The sequence below is a fragment of the Nerophis lumbriciformis genome, linkage group LG30 (genome assembly GCF_033978685.3).
Source record: "Nerophis lumbriciformis linkage group LG30, RoL_Nlum_v2.1, whole genome shotgun sequence".
NCBI lineage: Eukaryota > Metazoa > Chordata > Actinopteri > Syngnathiformes > Syngnathidae > Nerophis > Nerophis lumbriciformis.
This window is the reverse complement of record NC_084577.2, coordinates 9,785,617-9,802,586: the sequence shown is the minus strand read 5'-3', so window position 1 is coordinate 9,802,586 and position 16,970 is coordinate 9,785,617. Positions and strand designations below refer to the sequence as shown.

At 39.1% G+C, this 16,970-nt stretch overlaps 1 protein-coding gene across 3 annotated transcripts in view; it reads left to right on the top strand.

Moving 5' to 3' along the window:
* Window positions 1-16,970, top strand: part of nherf4a (NHERF family PDZ scaffold protein 4a) — a 43,340-nt gene that overhangs the window by 9,299 nt on the left and 17,071 nt on the right. For all 3 annotated transcript variants that reach the window (XM_061925513.1, XM_061925512.1, XM_061925514.1), the window contains 5 exons: window positions 1,557-1,762; window positions 7,419-7,490; window positions 9,807-9,939; window positions 16,483-16,619; window positions 16,689-16,896. In XM_061925513.1, coding sequence (XP_061781497.1) covers window positions 1,557-1,762; window positions 7,419-7,490; window positions 9,807-9,939; window positions 16,483-16,619; window positions 16,689-16,896 — 756 coding nt within the window. The remainder of the gene's footprint in view (window positions 1-1,556; window positions 1,763-7,418; window positions 7,491-9,806; window positions 9,940-16,482; window positions 16,620-16,688; window positions 16,897-16,970) is intronic.

The window sequence follows — 16,970 nt, the reverse complement described above, 5'->3', positions numbered from 1 at the left end:
CTCAAAAAAAGAGGAGAAATATAATCTTAGAGAAAAATGTAATTTAAAACATTTGTACGCACGTACAACACTTAAGACAGTATGTGGAATTAAATTAGGGAAAGAAATCGAACAATGTACTAATATGATCCACTTCAAGAAACTCTTCAAACTTAAAGTGTTTACAAAGTACAAAGAAGAAGAACCATGATAAACATTCTGAATTTATTTCATCCATCCATTCATTTTCAAGATAATCTTACTTATCTCACCATATGAAATATAATAAATAAATAAATGATAAATGGATTATATTTGTATAGCGCTTTTCTACCTTCAAGGTACTCAAAGCGCTTTGACAGTATTTCCACATTCACCCATTCACACACACATTCACACACTGATGGCGGGAGCTGCCATGCAAGGCGCTAACCAGCAGCCATCAGGAGCAAAGGGTGAAGTGTCTTGCCCAAGGACACAACGGACGTGACTAGGATGGTAGAAGGTGGGGATTGAACCCCAGTAACGGAAAAGGGGTAGGATTAAATAAGCTCTGCTTCTTCCTACTCCTTTTCGAACATGTTGAATAGAGAAACTGGAAATTGTGATGTATCATGCATGTTCGAAATAAACTCAAATTCCAACTCAAACTCAAACACTGACTTTGATGGCTGAGTTTGAAAGGTAAATTAAGTCAAAAAGCACCGACACACGTACAGGTTTAATGAAATCATTAAATGAATCATTAACTCATGAAAGAATTAACTGAATCATAAAATAATTATCTAATGGAGGCCGCGGGGAAGACCCAGGACACGTTGGGAAGACTATGTCTCCCGGCTGGCCTGGGAACGCCTCGGGGTCCCACAGGAAGAGCTGGACGAAGTGGCTGGGGAGAGGGAAGTCTGGGCTTCCCTGCTTAGGCTGCTGCCCCCGCGACCCGACCTTGGATAAGCGGAAGAAGATGGATGGATGGATGGAGAAAATAATAATGCAAACAATAAACAGTCAAACGATTAAACAGTTAAGTTAAGTTAAAGTTAAAGTACCAATGATTGTCACACACCCACTAGGTGTGGTGAAATTTGTCCTCTGCATTTGACCCATCCCCTTGTTCACCCCCTGGGAGGTGAGGGGAGCAGTGGGCAGCAGCGGTGCCAGGCCCGGTAATCACTTTAGGTGATTTAACCCCCAATTCCAACCCATGATGCTGAGTGCAAAGCAGGGAGGTAATGGGTCCCATTTTTATAGTCTTTGGTATGACTCGGCCGGGGTTTGAACTCACAACCTACTGATCCCAGGGCGGACACTCTAACCACTAGGTCACTGAGAGGTAATTAAATGATTAACTAATAGATCAAATATTGAAATTATTCAATTAAATAAATAAATAATAAATGACCCATTTAAATGACACATGTATTATGTATTTAATTAAAATCATCATGGATTAAATACACATATAGTTATCAATTTAAATATGTATTTCTTTATTTAATTTTGTCCCATTTGACCCTGCATACTTGGAACCCTGTCTTTTATTAGTGTGTTTCATGAAACTCTTTGTCCTAAAACAGACCACGATCATTTGCCCAAACTCTACCAGTTGAGGCGGGTAGAGGGGCAGAACTTTGGCTTCAACCTGCGTAAAACCATGGACAGTCCCGGCTTTGAAGTCACAGATGTGGCGTCTTGGAGCCCAGCTGAGCACAGCGGACTTAAAGAGGGGGATCGAGTGCTCGAGGTTAACGAGGAATTTGTGGTCAACGTGGACTTCTTCAGGGTTAGTGCTGACAAAATTCAAAACATTAATCCACTAAGTTGTTTTTCAAGATGAAAGTGTGGTACAATAACTTCAGAATCAGCTTTATTGGCCAATTAGGTTTAACGCACTAGGAATTTGACTTGGTAGGCTGCGCTGTCTTTTTTAATCTAAATAATAAACATTAAAATCAACAAAAATGATCACCAAGTACCTAAGTAAATAATATGTGCAACGCTAACAAACAATAGTGCAGTGTTTAATAGGGCAAAAGCAAAAAGATGATGACGAACACGAGTTAGTGTCAGGCTTGTCCCTGACAGTTTGACTATGTTTTAGTTTTTTCTCTGTTTGTCGTAGTTTCCTGTCAGCGCTTTTATTTTTTCTTCATTTCCTGAGTGTCTCCCTGAGTGCTGCTTCCCCTCAGCTGTGGCTGATTGACACCTGGCCACACCTGGTGTCAATCAGCCAGCTACTATTTAAACCTGCCTTCAACTCCAGTCATTGCTGGATCATTGTCGTTACTACCTGTCGTGTCGTTGTGTGCTGTATGCTGTCGTTAAGCTATTCCCTGGATCCTGACTCCTGTTCCTGCTTCCTGTTTTCTGGTTCGTGTTTTCATTTTCTTATTTTTGAACATTAAAAACATGTTTTCTTGTACCAAGCCTGCTGCCATCTCTGCATCTTGGGGTTCGTCAACTACAAACCCTGACATAATGATCCAGCCTGTTAACACGTTCCCCGCGGAGATTTCCATGGCGGAGAGGCTTAACAAAGCATTAGAATTAATGGCTAAATTGAAGAGGAGTTCGGCCGCATTTCAAGCCCTCTCCCACCCATCCCTTTCGTCTGTGGGCCTGTCTGGGGACGTCTGGGATCCGTCCCTTGAGGGGGAGGCTAGGAGTGGCTGTGCAGCTGGGGAGGCACAGCTACTCCTCACCCCAGTGGGTCTGCAACAGACGGCGCCATCCTCTTCGGTGGACCAGCAGACGCCACCATGCAGTCCGGTGGGCCAGCAGACGCCACCATGCACTCCGGTGGGTCTGCAACCTACGACGCCACCATGCACTCCGGTGGGTCTGCAACCTACGACGCCACCATGTACTCCGGTGGGCCGGCAGACGCCACCATGCACTCCGGTGGGCCGGCAGACGCCACCATGCACTCCGGTGGGCCGGCAGACGCCACCATGCAGTCCGGTGGGCCGGCAGACGCCACCATGCAGTCCGGTGGGCCGGCAGACGCCACCATGCAGTCCGGTGGGCCGGCAGACGCCACCATGCAGTCCGGTGGGCCGGCAGACGCCACCATGCAGTCCGGTGGGCCGGCAGACGCCACCATGCAGTCCGGTGGGCCGGCAGACGCCACCATGCAGTCCGGTGGGCCGGCAGACGCCACCATGCAGTCCGGTGGGCCGGCAGACGCCACCATGCAGTCCGGTGGGCCGGCAGACGCCACCATGCACTCCGGTGGGCCGGCAGACGCCACCATGCACTCCGGTGGGTCTACAACCGACGGCGCCACCATCCTCCTCTCCGGTGGGCCAGCAGCAGACGGCGCCACCATCCTCCTCTCCGGTGGGCCAGCAGCAGACGGCGCCACCATCCTCCTCTCCGGTGGGCCAGCAGCAGACGGCGCCACCATCCTCCTCTCCGGTGGGCCAGCAGCAGAGGGCGCCACCATCCTCTTCTCCGGTGGGCCAGCAGCAGAGGGCGCCACCATCCTCTTCTCCGGTGGGCCAGCAGCAGAGGGCGCCAGCATCCTCTTCTCCGGTGGGCCAGCAGCAGAGGGCGCCACCATCCTCTTCTCCGGTGGGCCAGCAGCAGAGGGCGCCACCATCCTCTTCTCCGGTGGGCCAGCAGCAGAGGGCGCCACCATCCTCCTCTCCGGTGAGCCAACAGACGCCGCCACCATGCACTCCGGTGGGCCAGCAGAGGGCGCCACCGCCATCCTCCCCGGTGGGCCAGCAGAGGGCGCCACCGCCATCCTCCCCGGTGGGCCAGCAGAGGGCGCCACCGCCATCTTCTCCGGTGGGCCAGCAGAGGGCGCCACCGCCATCTTCTCCGGTGGGCCAGCAGAGGGCGCCACCGCCATCTTCTCCGGTGGGCCAGCAGAGGGCGCCACCATCGTCTCCGGTGGGTCCTCCCATGCCGGCGGTCGAGCCGCCTCGCCAATTGCGGCGGCGTTCAACTCGCCGTCGCCACCTAACTCTTCCCCGCTGGTTGCGGGGACACTTGGCCTGGTGGCCCACCTCCTTGTCCTCCCTCCACCCTCCCGTGACTTTGGACTGTTTTTTGGGGGGGGTGTTCCTAGAACGTCTGGTATCCGTTATAGGAGGGGGGGCTACTGTCAGGCTTGTCCCTGACAGTTTGACTGTTTTAGTTTTTTCTCTGTTTGTCGTAGTTTCCTGTCAGCGCTTTTATTTTTTCTTCATTTCCTGAGTGTCTCCCTGAGTGCTGCTTCCCCTCAGCTGTGGCTGATTGACACCTGGCCACACCTGGTGTCAATCAGCCAGCTACTATTTAAACCTGCCTTCAACTCCAGTCATTGCTGGATCATTGTCGTTACTACCTGTCGTGTCGTTGTGTGCTGTATGCTGTCGTTAAGCTATTCCCTGGATCCTGACTCCTGTTCCTGCTTCCTGTTTTCTGGTTCGTGTTTTCATTTTCTTATTTTTGAACATTAAAAACATGTTTTCTTGTACCAAGCCTGCTGCCATCTCTGCATCTTGGGGTTCGTCAACTACAAACTCTGACAGTTAGTACTTTCATGAATGCAGGAAGAGACAGAAACGAATTGATAGAGTAACTCGGGCTGCTTCTACACTAAGGTATATCCCACCTAACCATTTCCCTGTGCCCACACACACAGTGCCATTGTTTTACCGGTACCTAAAGTATTTTGGTACTTTTCTAAATAAAGGGGACCACAAAAAATTTCATTATTGGCTTTTAAAAAAATCTTATGGTATAATAAACATATGTTTATTATTGCAATTTTGTCTAGAGATGTCAGATAATATCGGCCTGCCGATATTATCGGCCGATAAATGCGTTAAAATGTCATATCGGAAATTATCGGTATCGTTTTTTTGTTGTTTTTTTTTTATTAAATCAACATAAAAAACACAAGATACACTTACAATTAGTGCACCAACCCAAAAAACCTCCCTCCCCCATTCACACTCATTCACACAAAAGGGTTGTTTCTTTCTGTTATTAATATTCTGGTTTCTACATTATATATCAATATATATCAATACAGTCTGCAAGGGATACAGTCCGTAAGCACACATGATTGTGTGTGCTGTTGGTCCACTAATAGTACTAACGTTTAACAGTTAATTTTACTAATTTTCATTAATTACTAGTTTCTATGTAACTGTTTTTATAATGTTTTACTTTCTTTTTTATTCAAGAAAATGTTTAAAATTTATTTATCTTATTTTATTTTATACTTTTTTTTTTTTAAAGTACCTTTTCTTCACCATACCTGGTTGTCCAAATTAGGCATAATAATGTGTTAATTCCACGACTGTATATATCGGTTGATATCGGTATCTGTAATTAAAGAGTTGGACAATATCGGAATATCGGATATCGGCAAAAAGCCATTATCGGACATCCCTAATTTTGTCCTTAAATAAAATAGTGAACTTACAAGACAACTTGTCTTTTAGAAGTAAGTAAGTAAACAAAGGCTTCTAATTTAGCTGCTGACATATGCAGTAACACATTGTGTCATTTATCATTCTATTACTTTGTCAAAATTATTAAAGACAAGTGGTAAAAATGAATTATTAATCTACTGTTAATATCTGGTTATTTTCTGTTTCAACATGTTCTATCTACACTTCTGTTAAAATGTAATAATCACTTATTCTTCTGTTGTTTGATACTTTACATTTGTTTTGGATAATACCACAAATTTGGGTATCAATCCGATACCAAGTAGTTACAGGATCATACATGGGTCATATTCAAAGTTCTCATGTGTCCAGGGACATACTTTCCTGAGTTTATAAACATAATATAAATAAAGAAAGAAACAAAGAAGATTTTGTGATGTTAAAAAATATCGATGTAATCATAGTAGTATTGACTAGATACACTATTGTACGTGGTATAATTACAGTGGATGTTAGGTGTAGATCCACCAATGACGTTTGTTTACATTGTAGCGTCCCAGAAGAGTTGGTGCTGCAGGGAATTCTGGGAATTTGTTCTGTAGTGTTTATGTTGTGTTGCGGTGCAAATATTCATAGATAAAAAGGTTTCATAAGATGTGAATGATTATGTAATCTATTGATTGATTTGTTTGATTAATCTAATAAAACACACTTTCCAAAGTCAATTAAATTTTTTGAGTGGGAAAATTGCTGAAATTAACAAGGAATTTTCTATTGACCTTTTTTTTTTCTTCTATACTATTGAATTGTACTTTTACCATGGTAACATTGATATAAATTGCTTATATTTAAAAAAAAAAAACAGTGTGACATGAACCAAGTAAGATATAACTAACATAATAAAGAACTTTTGAAGTCTTAAGAACCAAAATAAACAAAAAGACTCTGATAAATACGTGACAAAGTATTTCACAATTTAACACAAAACAATTTTAATTAGAGGAGGGTTGTTTGATTTTTGGACGTACTACTCGTTAGTATTAACAGACGAACTATAGATGCTAATATGTCCTCACATGTGTTTGAATAAAACATTTTTTATACAAGTCAAACATATAGGATGGCGTTAGCTACCAAAGTAGACTTTTACCTTTTTTCAGCTTGTTTCTGCTTTTAAACATGAAGGATGTTTTCTGATAATGTGCTGCATCATTAATGCAGTCATGTTGTGAAATGGCAGCTTTTTGACAGTGCAAACATTTCACCACAATGTCTGTCTTTTTCACTTTTGATCGCGAAACCTTCTCTCGTCTTCTCTCTTATCCACTTTGTCATTATTTTTCTTTGAGCCATCTAAGCGCGAGCTACATCACCAATAGGTACACCGCTCTCATGTGCGCTATTGGAGCAGTCTTGGGCTTATTTTACTGATTAAACGAATCATCGAAGCAACAAAATACAAATAGATGCATTTTTTTAATCGATTTACTGGATTAATCATTGCAGTGTATTTAATGTTGCAAAAGGTGAGAATGGGGATAAATGTAGGACTGGGAAAAGTTTGTGAACCACTGATGTAGACAGTAATTGTGGCTGCAACTTTCGATTGTTTTACTAATCAAGTAATTTGTTAGTTTAGTCGATTAATCAAGTAATCGGATTAAAGACACTTGATTCGCTCGATGTGTATATTTTTTTCTGCTTGCCAAAACTGAATGCATTCTTTTTATCTTATAAATGCACATCATTAGCAGTGAAAATGCAATGTTAACATGAGTATATTAAAACAAAGAAAAAGAAAAACTCCTGTCCGTCGCAACACAGATCCCAGCACACCCCACCGTTCTGTCTGCTCTATCCCAGCAGAAAAAATTTCTCCGTATTCTCCATATTAAGTTCCAGGCTCTCCATGAGGTCTTGATTTTATCCATTTGTATTTGTTAATCAAAGCAACCAAATATAAGACAAAGCTTTTTTCGAATCAAATTAATCGATTAATCAAAGCAGCCTTAACAGTAATGACATGTAATGAGTGACTTTATCCGACAGGTTGCAAGGAAGATCCAGTCATGTGGCTTACATTTGGTTCTACTGGTGCTGAGGAGAGATGACTACGATCAGGTACTACATGATAGCAGACAGATCATTTGCACTTCATTTCACATGGCTCAAAAGTACAGACCTTCATTTTCATTGACGTATTACTAGGGGTGTAACGGTACGTGTATTTGTATTGAACCGTTTCGGTACGGGGGTTCCGGTTCGGTTCGGAGGTGTACCGAACGAGTTTCCACATGGCCATATTAGTAGCGTAACGCACGTTGTGTAAACAATGCACACTGAGGCACAACACACGGCATGCTAGTAGCTAACGGGCTACGATAGACTGACCATACGTCCTCTTTTCACTGGACATGTCCTCTTTTGCGGAGCTGTCAGGGCGGAGTTTCTTAAATGCCTCGAATGTCCCGCATTTTGAGTTAGGGTTGCATGTATTTTCAATGTACGTTCAGGGTTTATAAGGGGTTAAAAACAAAACAAATTGTGCGTGCAGCAGCATTCGTGAGGGAGGGGCAGAGACAGAGAGACAGAGAGAGTTATGATAAACGCGCATGCGTCGCCAGGCTCTGCTTTTTATCCATAGATTTATCACATTTCATTTTTTATTATCTATAGCAGGGGTGTCAAAAGGGTGCCCCGGAGACCATTTGCGGCCCACAGCTAATGTTTTAAAGGCCGACGGCACATTCTAAAAATACTATTAAAATAAACAAAAACATAACAAAAGTGAAATAAAAAAGCTTAAAGGTTAAATGTAATTTAGAAAAAGTTGCAATGTTGACTAATAAAACAAAGCTGCTTTTTTTTCTTTCAAACTGTCAGCTCAAAACATAATAGTGAATCAAAATCAATGTTATTATGAATTATTGACCTATCCAAGGTTCCGATTACTTCACATCAAATATTCCATTAAGAAAAATATTTTTGGTGGAAGATTTTGCAAATTTGGTAAATAAATAACCCAAAAATTTATATTTTGTTGTACCAAAAATTAACCGAACCGTGACCTCTAAACCGAGGTACGTACCGAACCAAAATTTATGTGTACCGTTACACCCCTACGTATTGTACATTTTCGATCATGCATACTGTTTGAGTCCACTTCTACATGTTCTAATCGTATTCAACAATTATATCTAACCTACTTACAGTTTACAACCTTGTCAAATGTATATTTGGTTAGTACTTTTGTTTCTAATCAGCCCGACCTAAGTACTTTATCTTTTCTTACTAAACATATTTGGTCTTTCGCTTTTGACAGAAACGTTGCATGTACTGCACTCAATTTTCATGTCTTTTAAACTTGAGAATTACCCGACTATGCAAAAAAACATGTTTACACAGGGTGTCCAAAGTGTGGCCCACAGCTTCAATTTTTTTGGCCTTCAGCATCACTTTGGATGTAAAACAACAGTAAGAATAATTTATTTATTTATTTTTTAAAAAGCTAAAACTTGTGATGTAATGAGAAAAAAGCTGACAATTTAAGATTAGTAACTCAGGTGTTTCCACCGAGGGTCGCACTCTGAATGGATTGATAGATTTTTTGTAAAAAATAAATAATGATAAATAATAACTTTAAAAAAGGATAAGAAGTTAAAAACAGACCTATATTTAAAAACAAAAGTTAGGGTCAGCTTTGTGTTATTGTTAGTTATCAGTATCAAAATGTTCAGCTTTTTCTCATTACGTTATGTCCTTTTGCTCATTTGTTTTTTTTTCACTCTTGTTTTTTTTTACCCCAGTAATAATAAATAACAACACACTTTGTCACCTATAACACAAAGCATTCTCTAAGTTATGCCCTTGAATATATGCAATGTCTGTTTTTTGTATTTGTTTTTTTACTAAATAAAAATATATCACCATATATCTTTGGTGAAAAATGTTTGACTTTTTTTTAAACATTTTGTGTTAGAATAAAATAATAAAATGCTTGTTCCTCTGACTTATAATTTCAAAAGCAAGTACGTTATCCATTAATTTGTATGTAAAAAAAATCAATTCAAATGCATAGGGAATTGTGTAATAATATCATGAGAAGATTATACATTACAATGTGTATATATGTTCACTGTAGTTTGCATGTTCTCCCCATGACTGCTTGGGTTCCCTCCGGGTACTACGGCTTCCTCCCACCTCCAAAGACATGCACCTGGGGATAGGTTGATTGGAAACACTAAATTGTCCCAAGTGTGTGAATGTGAGTGTGAATGTTGTCTGTCTATCTGTGTTGGCCCTGCGATGAGGTGGCGACTTGTCCAGAGTTTACCCCGCTTTCTGCCCGAGTGCAGCTGGGATAGGCTCCAGCACCTCCCTCGACCCAGAGAGGAACAAGCGGTAGAAAATTGATGGACTACTGTTTGTTCTTTGCAGGCAGTGTGTATGGGTGTAGACCTACAGATGTTGGCTACAGCCTCCAAGGGTGGTCCTTGCTCTCGGCCCAGACTGTGTCACATCAGCCAGAGCCCACAATGTGGACTGGGGATGGCCCTGACCTCCGTGGAAGGTACCAGTCTGATGTGCAAGACATGTGCGATAGTCTTGTTCGTATTTGTGCAAAGTGCAAAACTTTTGAATGTTTTTGAAAACAGCAGGCCAACATCACCATGACGACACACAAACACTGCCTGGATAATACAGCCTTTTTAAATTTACAGTGTTATCTTTTTCATGGATTGTAGAATGACATTCAAAAGTATTAGTAAAGCTCCATGTTCCATGATTTTCACAAAGCCAAAAAAAAGGGAGTAATAGCAAAGCCCACCTCATTACTAATGAGCCCAACTTCATATTAGATTCAAGCACTTTAGCCTAACTTTCTTACACAGAGTGGGCTTGTCCTGAGGCTCTATTGGAGAATATGAATAAGAGAAATGTGAGAAACGTCAAGTGTTTAAAGAAACACTTAAAGGTGTCATATTATGTTTATATACCGGATTTTCCACACTATAAGCCGCACCAGTATATAAGCCACACCCACTAAATTTTAGAAGAAAATTATTTTTTTTCATATATTAGCCGCACCAAACTATAAACCGCAGATATATACCAGTATGTTGTGACATTACATAGTTACACAGAAAGATTTTGGAAATGTTTATTTACATACCTTAATTCTTTCCAAACGGTGCCTGTAACACGGCAGTAAAACGGCTGATTAAACAAAACAGAGAAGTAATTGATGTCGTCATTATTTCTTTATGAGATGAATAAGATTTTTTCCTTTTTAATCAAGTTCAAGATGTCTATCAGGATTCTTCTTTCTTGTCAACACTTTTAGTTTCAACACTTTCTTAAAGTGGATCTTTGCTTAATCCATTTTAAAATGTTGCCGTTAGCAAAGAAAAAATCATAGATTAGCCGCATCATTGTATAAACCGCAGAGTTCAAAGTTTGGGGAAAAAGTAGCGGCTTATAGTCAGGAAAATGTCATACATTTAAAACACCTTCTTGTGGTCTACGTAACATGTAATGGTGCTTCTTTGGTCAAAATTTTGCATAGATTGTGATTTTAAAGAAGAAATGAAAGAAGAATGGAAGTACATGATGGAGGGATGGAAAGAAGAAATGAAAGAAATGAAAGAAGAACACAGACAAGATGTGAAAAGTCTGCAGCAATGTATAGAAAGTCTGCAATCTGACAAAACCATCAGAAAGAATGAAGCCACTGAAATGGGCAAACAAATAAAGATCCTTCAAGAAGACAACAACATGCTGAAGAATATCATAGATGGAATGGATCAGGATAAACGGATGAATGATATCATCGTGACAGGGCACCGAATTAAACCAAGATCCTATGCGAAAGCTGTGAATAATGAAGGTGAACCAGATGAAATGGATATGGTCTCAGCAGAACAGCAAGTGGTCAACTTTCTGCAATCAAAAGAAATTGAAATCGACATTAATACCATCGAAACATGCATCCCACTGAACGGAAGAAACAACAACGCCACTCCAGTCGTGCTCGTGAAACTTGTAAACAGAAAATCTAAAATGGCATTGCTGAGACAGGGAAAGAAGCTGAAGGGAACAAATGTGTACATGAATGAGCATCTCACAAAACGTAATGCTGGAATTGCCAAGAAAGCACGCGACTTGAGAAAGCAGGGAAAAATCCAGGGAACGTGGAGCGCCAACTGTAAAATCTACATCAAGCTGAATGGAGGTCCAGAAGCAAGAGTACTTGCTGTCCAAGACATCAAGGACCTGGACAATTTTTAAAGTTTACACAGCTTCCACAACAACGATGATAATGAACTCTGACAGAAAACAAGCACCTAAATTCAGCATCAACACTACTATGTTCCAAGGAACGACTAAACAAGAGGACCTAGATTTAGGATTGCATCCACCTACACTTATAGAGATTATTGAAACAACATCAAAGATTGTTGAACAAGAAAACATGGAACTAAAAAATTTCTGCAACAAAGATCATAAAAACCAGGATTTGGAAAATGATATAGATCCAGATACAAATTTTTTCTCCCACTTCAGTAATAATTGTTTTTATTATACAGATGATCAATATAACAGCAACATTAAATGTGATAACAAATTGTCAATTATTCATTTTAATAGCAGAAGCTTGTATGCAAACTACAACAATATTAAGAACTTTTTGGAACGCATCAACGAACCCTTCAAAGTCATTGCTGTCACGGAAACATGGATTGATGATAAAAAAGGAATAGATTTTGATCTGGATGGATATGAACTAAACTACATCAACAGAAACAACAAAAATGGAGGAGGAGTAGCTGTGTACGTGATGAAGAACCTGAACTACAAAGTGGTAAAAAACATGTCATTTGCTATAGATAATATTTTAGAATGTATAACAATTGAAATATGTCAGGAAAAAAGCAAAAACATATTCATCAGTTGTATATATAGATCACCTAAGTCAAGTATAGAAACATTTGAAGAATGGATCAAGGCTACTTACATGGACAACGGGCAAAGAATAATTTTCCTATGTGGTGACTTTAATATTGACTTATTGAACCCTAACAAGCAAAAGTCTATTGATGACTTCATTGATACAATGTACAGCATCAGTTTATATCCTAAAATCACAAAGCCAAGCAGAATTACAGGACACTGTGCCACGCTTATTGATAATATTTTTACCAATGATTTTGATAATAACACTACAAGTGGTCTACTTATAACCGATGTTAGTGATCATCTGCCAGTTTTTACAATATATGATGGAAACTACAAGAAGAACACGGAAGACAAAAGGACATTTCGAAGACTGTGCACAGAGAAGAGGATGATTGCTTTCAAAATTGAGCTACAAAAGCAAGATTGGGACAATGTGTACAATGAAAATGAGGTTGATGAAGCATATGAACATTTCTTAAACAAGTTCATAATACTTTATAACAAACATTGTCCATGGATACAACTCAGTAATAAGCAGAGAAAGAATAATCAACCATGGATGACAAAAGGATTAAAAAATGCTTGTAAGAAGAAGAATACACTATATAGGAAATTTATAGCACAAAGAACTACAGAGGCAGAAATTAAGTACAAAAAGTATAAAAACAAGTTAACATACATACTACGATTATGTAGAAAAGAATATTACAGTGAATTATTGGACAAGAACAAAACTAATATGAGAGCAACATGGGGCATCCTCAATAGCATTATTAAAAATGGCACTAAGAGGGACTACCCTCAATACTTCTTAGACGGAAATAAAAAAAATGACAACATAAAGGAAGTAGTTGAAAGCTTCAATAATTATTTTGTAAATATTGGACCAAAATTGGAAGAAAGGATTCCAGACCCAGTTTCAATTGAGGACTATAATGATACCATAGAGCGAAATCCCAACTCCATGTTCCTCAGTAATGTGACACAGGAGGAAATAGTTACAATCGTGAAAAAATGTAAATCCAAGACTTCAACTGATTGTAATGAAATTGATATGGAAACGATAAAAAAGGTTATTGAAGAGATCTCAGGACCATTAATGTATATTAGTAACCTATCATTTCAAACAGGTACATTTCCAAACAAAATGAAAATAGCTAAAGTTGCACCAATTTACAAGACTGGCGACAAACATCAATTTACAAACTATAGACCTGTTTCCTTACTTCCACAATTTTCTAAAATCATTGAAAAACTGTTCAATAACAGATTAGAGAGTTTCATAAATAAAAATAGAATACTCGAAGAAAATCAATATGGATACAGAGCTAATGTTTCAACTTCGATGGCTTTAATTGAAATTACAGAAGAAATTACCAATGCTATAGATAATAAAAAATGTGCGGCAGCAGTTTTTATGGATCTAACTAAAGCATTTGACACAATTAATCACAATATTTTAATCAAAAAACTAGAACGATATGGCATCAGAGGGTTAGTCTTAAACTGGATAAGAAGTTATCTAATGAACAGGAAACAATACGTGAAGGTAGGCGAACACACCTCTACAACGCTAAATATATCCTGTGGTGTACCTCAGGGATCAATACTAGGACCTAAATTATTCAATCTATATATAAATGACATTTGTAAAGTTACAAAAGATTTAAAGTTAGTATTATTTGCGGATGATACAACAGCGTTTTGTTCAGGAGAGAATACACAGAAGATACTACAAATAATAACAGAAGAAATTAATAAATTAAAAAGATGGTTTGACAAAAACAGACTATCGTTGAATCTCAGTAAAACTAAAATAATGCTATTTGGTAACAGTAGAAGAGAAAATCAAACACAAATACAAATAGACGGAATAGAAATTGAAAGAGTAAATGAAACCAAATTTCTAGGTATAATGATTGATGATAAATTGAACTGGAAATCTCACGTAAAAAATATACAACATAAAGTAGCAAGAAACACGTCAATAATGAATAAAGCAAAACATGTTCTAGACAAAAAATCACTTCATATTCTCTACTGCTCACTAGTGTTACCATATCTGAGTTATTGTGCAGAAATATGGGGAAATAATTACAAAAGTACACTTCATTCATTAACGGTGTTACAAAAAAGATCAGTTAGAATAATACATAATGTTGGATATAGAGAACACACAAATCCTTTATTTATTGAATCAAAGATTCTGAAATTCTACGACATAGTGAATTTGCAAACAGCTAAAATTATACACAAAGCAAACTATAACCTGCTACCCAAGAATATACAACAATTCTTCTCAAAAAAAGAGGAGAAATATAATCTTAGAGAGAAATGTAATTTAAAACATTTGTATGCACGTACAACACTTAAGACCTTCAGTATATCAGTATGTGGAATTAAATTATGGAATGGATTAAGCAAAGCAATCAAACAATGTACTAATATGATCCACTTCAAGAAACTCTTCAAACTTAAAGTGTTTACAAAGTACAAAGAAGAAGAACCATGACAAACATTCTGAATTTATTTAACTCATCCATTCTTTCATTCTTTCACTCACAAAATAATCTTACTTATCTCAACATATGAAATGTAACTTACTTCACCAATTATTATTTATTTACTTATTTTATTGTATTACTTATGGAGTATATTGTGAATAAATTGAGAACAGGAAGTGAACAAAAGTTTTAGCAACTGTCATGTAAAAGAAAAGGGGTAGGATTAAATAAGCTTTGCTTCTTCCTACTCCTTTTCGAACATGTTGAAAAGAGAAACTGGAGATTGTGATGTATCATGTTGTATACTTGCATGTTCGAAATAAACTCAAACTCAACTCAAAGGGACAAGCAGTACAAAATGGATGGATGTTTTACAGACCATCTTCAAACCACTTTCTGACCATCTCTTCTTGATGCACCGCTTTGTGGGCGGTCTTATTTATGTGCCTTCACATCAATAGCTTGTCATTTTTAGCGCTTCCATCGCGAGTCTACTGACCGATTAAGTTTGAACTACTGTATACGCTACTTTGTATTAGAAATGGCTACAGGGGAGGATGCATGTGCATGTACTAGTCAGTCTGCCACAAGAGGATAGAGAAAAAGAAGGAGCTTATTGACCACAACTTTGGACTACAACTAAATGAAAATGGCAGACTCGGGCAAAGACCTTCGAGTAAACTATTACCATATATGGAAAAAAAAAAACGCTGACGTAACTAAGGCAAAACACGTCACTAAAGTCTCAAATTTCCAACGGCTCATTTGGAGCAAGTTTGGAAAAAGGCAAGATTATGTTATAAATATCTCCGCCATGCCTCCATGGTTTAATTTCAAATTTTTTGGACTTATGTGGCGTAAGTATTTTCCGAAGATGTGTTTTGCGTGTATGTGTATAACCCTGCAGAGTGAAAAGTTGGCTTTGCATAACAGGACCCGCTTAAAAGGCTTTCTAAATGGCAACCAGCGACAGGTCATGTGTGTCTTCTGATTGCTAATCAAGGACAGGTGAGGGAACCAGCGCTCAGAACAGAGGAGAAGGGATGGAAAATAGAGGCAAACGGGAAGCGAAACAAAAATAAGAGTGCTTGATGGGAACTGATACCGAAACTAAGGAAACAGTAAACAAGTCCAAGACAGTTATGCAATATCATGACAGTGATTCTATGATAAATATGCAGTGTTTGTTTATCCCTTTATAAAGACATGAACAGACCAGTATTGTATGTTAGGTTTATTTTAACAGAGAGTGACATCCATCTATGCTTTATAACACCTGTCCTTATTTAGGTCACAAGTTATATGGAGCCTATCCCAGATTTTCCGCCATGGAGATGCCAACGAGAGATTAAAACCTCTGATCGCCTAACTGTGAGGCCAACATGCTAATTCCAGAGACTATCAACAAAAACATTCAGAAAAACATATTAAATAAAGGTGATCAATTTAAGTATTTGATCCTCTATCAACCAGCTAGAATTCTATTTATTTTACAAATGAGTTTCAAACAGTGTTTTGTAGACATTCTGTCTCTCTCTGTTAAAATAAACGTATCAAAAAACTAAGAACCGTTCAAGTCATTATAAAATCAGCTGGATAGAAAATACTTTTTCAAATAAACTGAAAAAAACTAAGATGAAGTCTGTCCATAGGGCATAAAGGACAACACATCCTGAGTATAGTAACTGACGGTCCTGCAGAGACGGCTGGAGTCACCAGCGGAGACAGACTGGTGTGGATAAACGGCGTTGCAACATCCACTCTCAAACACTCCTTTCTCAACAAATCTGTAAGAAACAGTTTCCTTGTATATTTGGTCACATTGATTCTAAAGTCCTACAGTGTGTTTGGTCCTCAGCTGAAGAAGGGTGTGGACTCTGTGACGGTGCTGGTCGTTGATGGTGAAAGCCAGTCTTGCTATGCCAGGAGGAAGATGCCCATTATGCCTGTACTGGCAGAACCCTGTTGTCTCCCACACTCGGCCAAGACGATGCATTTGGTCAAAGGACCTGACGGATTTGGTTTCCTGTTGAGACAAGAGAAGCTGCCACTTACTCAACAAACAGGTGACATATTTGTTGAAATAATATGTGCTGCACGAAGAAAAGCAAGCATGTTGCCCAACATGAATCTTTACTGG